The 5692-nt window shown below is 36.1% G+C and overlaps 1 protein-coding gene across 1 annotated transcript; it reads left to right on the top strand.

The window, feature by feature from the left end:
* The first annotated feature begins 505 nt into the window (after positions 1-505).
* Positions 506-1473, top strand: LOC149216544 (uncharacterized). Its single transcript, XM_089391232.1, has one exon. It carries the CDS (start codon positions 580-582, stop codon positions 1285-1287), a length of 708 nt encoding a protein of 235 aa, XP_089247358.1. The 5' UTR covers positions 506-579; the 3' UTR covers positions 1288-1473.
* Positions 1474-5692: the final 4219 nt, after the last annotated feature.

Raw genomic sequence — 5692 nt, 5'->3', positions numbered from 1 at the left:
GTTTGTATGGACTTCCATTACAATTCAGTCTATCTAGATTATAGACTTCACACATCCGAACAAACCAATGTCAATAATGAGATTTGTTGTTTTGGCTCACGACTAATGACATAAATTACCTTCTTTTATTAAAGAAAAATGTCAAAAAATTTATATCCAAACTCATATTCATTAATTTGTTTGTATGGACTTCCGTTACAATTCAGTCTATCTAGATTATAGACTTAACACATCAGAACAAATCAATGTCAATAATGGGATTTGTAGTTTTGGCTCATCTGTAAACCCAAAATACTTAATGACTAATGACATAAATTACCTTCTTTTATTAAAGCAAAAGGTCAAAAGTTTAAAACCTCTGTATACGAAATCAAAGTCATTGCTTCGTCCAGTCCACTTGCGTTTGCGTGCACAACTCTGCATATTGACCCCATATTAGGAGTTGCATTGCAAATTGCGTGTACAACTCTGCATATTCTTCTTTCCTTCGCTCTATATAAACCTCTTCTTCTCCATCCCTTCTACATAGAAATCAAGTCCTCCCCCAAACTTTACTCATTCAGGATTTGATTTGGCTGAATGTTGTTCTCGCTGGAAATGGCAGCGGCAAAATGTGTTGCTCTACTCCTTGTGGCACTGGCCGTGGGAGGCACCCACGCGGTGGACTACGTGGTCACCAATTCAGTCGAGAGTAGCGACGGCGGGAAGAGATTCGACAACGAGATAGGAAGGACAAACGCCCTCCAGATACTGGACGCCGCCACCCAATTCATCTGGCAAACCTTCGCCCAGCAATCGTCGGCCGACAGGAAGAACGTGCAGACGGTCACTCTGTTTGTAGAAAGCATCAGCGACAGCGGAATCGTGGCCTACACGAGCAACGACCAAATCCACTTGAGAGCGGAGTACGTTGCCAGTTACCAGGGCGACGTAAAGACTGAGATCACAGGCGTTCTGTACCACGAGATGACCCACGTCTGGCAGTGGAACGGCAACGGCAACGCGCCGTCAGGGCTGATCGAAGGCATTGCGGATTATGTTCGCCTCACTGCGGGCTTTGCCCCATCACACTGGGTTAAGCCTGGCAGCGGTGACAAGTGGGACCAGGGCTACGATGTGACTGCCTACTTTCTCCAGTACTGTGACACCGTTGCTTCTGGTTTCGTTGCGAAGATGAATTCGAAACTGCGCGATGGATGGGACGTGGGATTCTTCAACGATCTCACTGGCAAATCTGTGGATGAGCTTTGGAGTGATTACAAGGCTAAGTATGCAAATTCATCGTGAGCCAAAGCAGTGGACTAATTGCTACATGATAACTACTCAATAATAAATGGCAGCTTAGCGGGTTGGTTTATAAAATTAAAATAGCATATTATGTAATTTGACGCTGATACTAAATGATGTGTCCGTGACATACCATTCGCCCCACTTAATAAGAAAAGTAAAGCTAGTTATAAGCATTGCCATGTGTATTTGTATGATATTTCAATGGAGTTGAATTGTATTGTGAAAAGACGGTGGTGGTACTCAAATACTCCATAAAGTATGGCTATACAACATCGGTATGCTTAACTTTCATCAAGCCGATCACGATAATTAATATTCATTAAAATGTTTTCACCAGTTTTGGTTTGGCATATTCATTAAATATGGTTTAATCAGTGTTAAATTTGTCACACTTTCGTGATATAATTTTTTGGTTTAATATACGTTAATGTTCTATATTTTAATATATATAATATTTTTATTTAGGTGGAGATGAAACTTTTATTAGTATATTTTTCTTTCTTTTTATTTTTTTGGAAAAATAATAACATAATCAAAATAATAAAATTTTAATAATGTAATTAAAAATAATTAACATTAGCAAACTTGAGTTTGATGTTCTCAAGTCGCAATAACAAGGATGTTGTTGTTCTCAAAACTGAAAAGGGTGGTGCAGTGGCTATTCTAGATAAAGAGGATTATCAAAAAAAAATGTTGGACCACCTTTGTAATAGCAAGAGATATAAGAAACTTAATAAAGATCCTTTAAAGAATATCTCCAAAAGTGTGGCTCTTGCTATAAAATCTAGTAAGTTAGCTCTTTTAATCATAAGCTTATTGAAAGTAGCCCTCTTAACCCCATAATCTATGGCCTTCCAAAGATTCATAAGGAAGGGGCTCCCTTGAGATCCATTATCAACACTATAGGAGGGCCGACCTATCTTCTGGCTAAATATTTAACCCAAAAGCTTAAACCCCTTGTTGGCCATACATAATCCTTTGTCAAGGACTCCTCCTCATTTATCAATGAGTTAAAGGGTATAAAATTGGATCCTGATGACAAACTTTGAGTTTCGATGTGGTCTCCCTCTATACCAATATCCCTATCAATGAGTCCATTGAAGTCATCAAGCATATTATGGATCCTGATACGGCTAGTTTAGTTGGTATTTGTCTCACCCCTACTTTCTTCTCTTTTGATGGGAAATTCTATGAACAAACTTGTGTTGTTGCCATTGGTTCCCCCCTCTCCCCTATGGTGGCTAATCTATTCATGGAGGACTTTGAATCAAAGGCCATGTCCTTTGCTCGACTTCTTCCTAAGATGTGGAAGAGGTTTGTGGATGACATTTGTGTCATCTGGTCCCATGGTAAGGAAAAGTTGAAACTTTTTTTTCCTTCATCTTAACAATCAGTCTAGTTCCATAAAGTTCACCATGGAATATGAGAGCAATGGTAGTCTTCCTTTCCTCGACATCCTCCTTTCAAGGAAGGATGATGACTCTTTTTCTCATCAAGTCTTTCAAAAGAAAACTCACACGGAGCAATATCTTCATGCTAAATATCATCACTTCCCAACTCAAAAGCTTGGTGTTCTCAACACTTTAACGACTAGAGCTTTAAGAGTTTCTGATGAAAACCATCTTAATGATGAGAAATCTCATCTCCTAAGTGTTTTCTATAATAATGGGTATAGTAGGCACCAATGTACTAAGGCTTTCCTCAAGGCCGAAAAATGTCCTAAGATTAAAAAAGAACCCAAGGATCGATTTTTAGGGGTGCATCTCCCATTTATCCAAGGGACCACTAACAAGATTGCGAAGATCTTAAAGAAGCATAAGGTTCCTTCAACCTTTAGGCCTCTAAATACCATCCAAAGCTCCCTAAGATCTGTAAAAGCCTCGGTGGGCCCTAAACATATGAAAGGTGTTTACGTTATCCCTTGATCTTGTGGGACTCCCGACATAGGTGAGCCTGGTCACTCAATTAATCAAAGGATTCATGAGCACTCCGTTGACATCAAACATGGCATGACCCGCTCCTCGGCTTTGGAAAAACATGCAGAAAAAACTAAGCATCACATCTGCATTGAGGAGGCCTAGGTTGTTGCTAAGATTAGTCATTTCCATCATCGAAAATTCAAGGAAGCCCTATAAATCGAAAGAATGCCCAATAATTTGAATAGAGACGATGGTTGGAAAATTAACAAATGTTGGGTCTCAGTCTTGTCTTCCTAATTTATTTTAATTTTATCTTAATTGAATTTATATTTCTTTTTTTCTCTTATTTTGATTGTGTATTTTTATATATATGTTTCATTATTTCCTATTTTACTTCTTTATTTAGTTATTTTAACTACTTTATATATATATTTTTAATGAGTTATTCATAATTTTTTACTATTTTTTTATTATTTTCATAAAAAAATAATTATTTTGATTATTTCATTGATTTTTCTGAGGATCCTTTAATTATTTGTAGGGCTTTATCTCTTTGATTTATGTTTGACTTTGAAAAAAAATAATTCAAAAGTTTTTACTAATTTTGATTATTTTTAATTACGTTGTTGAAATTTTATTATTTTGATTATGTCATTGATTTTCATATATATATATATATATATATACTAAGGTCTTGACTCCATTAATTTTTTTGAGGGCCTTAACTCTTAATTTTATGTTTGGCTTTGAATTTTTATTTTTATTTTTAATTTATTTATTTAACTATATCCCCAACCATAATTTAATAGTAGATTTTATTTAATATAATTTGATCTTAGTAATTAATGATAGTTATTAAAATATTATTTTTCAAAAACTAATGTTTTATTATAACCATTAACTTTTTTAATGGTCTCTTCATTTCTCTATATAATGTCGTGACATGATCTGTCTCTTCATATTGTCATGACAATGAACACACTCGATGGTTCAAAACGTCTGGGAAAAGCTTTTCTTACGTGATTACTATGGAAAGTATTTCTTCTACCTGATTACTATTGAAAGTATTTTCTTAATAAAATATTTCCTTTGAGGTCAAGTTATATTGTTTTTAATTTTTGTCAAAAAAAAATAGTAAGTTTTTTATAAATTTCTATATTAAAGTTAATTTTATAAAAATTAAATTATCTTTTAATTTTTTGAAATTATAATTTTTTCGATTGATTTTTTTTGTAATCTTGGTGGGACTACATTTTCATCATGTCCAATATCGTTGAGAATTGAACCGCAAGACCCTGTGGACATTTTTTATAAAAATAAAAAATAAAATAAATATAAATTTAAAGAAATCATATAAAATTGATAGCTATGATGAACTCTCTCAGCACTCAGATCAATAAAGCTGTGACTGATCGAAGATGCAGGCCGATAAAGATCTGCAAGGATATATTCCTATCCCATAATCTTTTTGTTGATGATATTCTCATTTTCGCCATGCTATGTAAGTCAACATGGTACTGCCTAAACGAGATCTTTCAAAAGTTTCAGTCTGCATCCGGCATGGTCATAAACAGGGACAAATCTCTGCTGTATCACAATGAGTCTAATCTGGAGATAGTTCAATGGATTGCAGCACTGTTCGGCATCAACCAGGCATCGATTAAGGAGGGCTTTAAATATTTGGGTTTTATCCTGAAAGCAAAAGGAAATCGCAAACAGGACTGGCAATGGCTGATAGATCGCTTCTACAAAAAAATATCAAGCTGGGAGATGAGATTCCTATCTTTGGCGGGCAGGTTCATCTTGGTGCAGGCGGTTCTATCTCAATTGGCGGTTTATTGGGCCCACCTATATCTTCTTCCTGCTTCTGTTATAAGCAAAATGGTTTCTTTAGCTGCCAATTTTTTATGGGGTGGAAGATCTTATCAGTCCAAGTTCCATTTAGTAAAGATGGATTCTATCTCAAGATCGAAGAAGGCGGGCGGATGGGGCCTTATGCACATGAGAACTTTTGGAAAAGCCCTTCTATGCAAATCTCTTCACAGAGGCATCTATGGTGAGGGTCCGTGGAGCAAAGTCATCAATCAAAAATATCTAAAAGGCAGGAGCATGGTTTTCTGGTACAGAAGAAAATCTCTGGGCATTAAAAGAGGATCAGCTATCTGGCAAAGTTTCAGGAAAATTCAGTTTTTTTTCATGGGAAACTTAAGGTGGAGATTTTTTTCGGGCTCAAGCATCTTTATCGGTATTGACTCAATTGTAAATGGTTTGGAATCATTGCTCTCTCCTGGACTGATCTCCTTTTTCCACTCAAAGGGCATTTTTACGTGGAACAAGTTGATAAAATCTTGGTCTTTCTCATCTCCAGTATGGATGGACGGGGACGATTTATCTTTGCCTCTTTCATTGCGGCCCATATGGTTGTCTGTTGTTCAAAATCTTACCGGCAAAGGAATCAAGCGATCTGGTTCAATGGATGTGCT

This window comes from Pinus tabuliformis, chromosome 1_1 (genome assembly GCF_031772625.1).
Source record: "Pinus tabuliformis cultivar Carrire ecotype Pingquan chromosome 1_1, CPIR1, whole genome shotgun sequence".
Taxonomy (NCBI): domain Eukaryota; kingdom Viridiplantae; phylum Streptophyta; class Pinopsida; order Pinales; family Pinaceae; genus Pinus; species Pinus tabuliformis.
The sequence above is the reverse complement of the archived record's forward strand: the minus strand, read 5'-3'. Positions and strand labels throughout refer to the sequence as shown.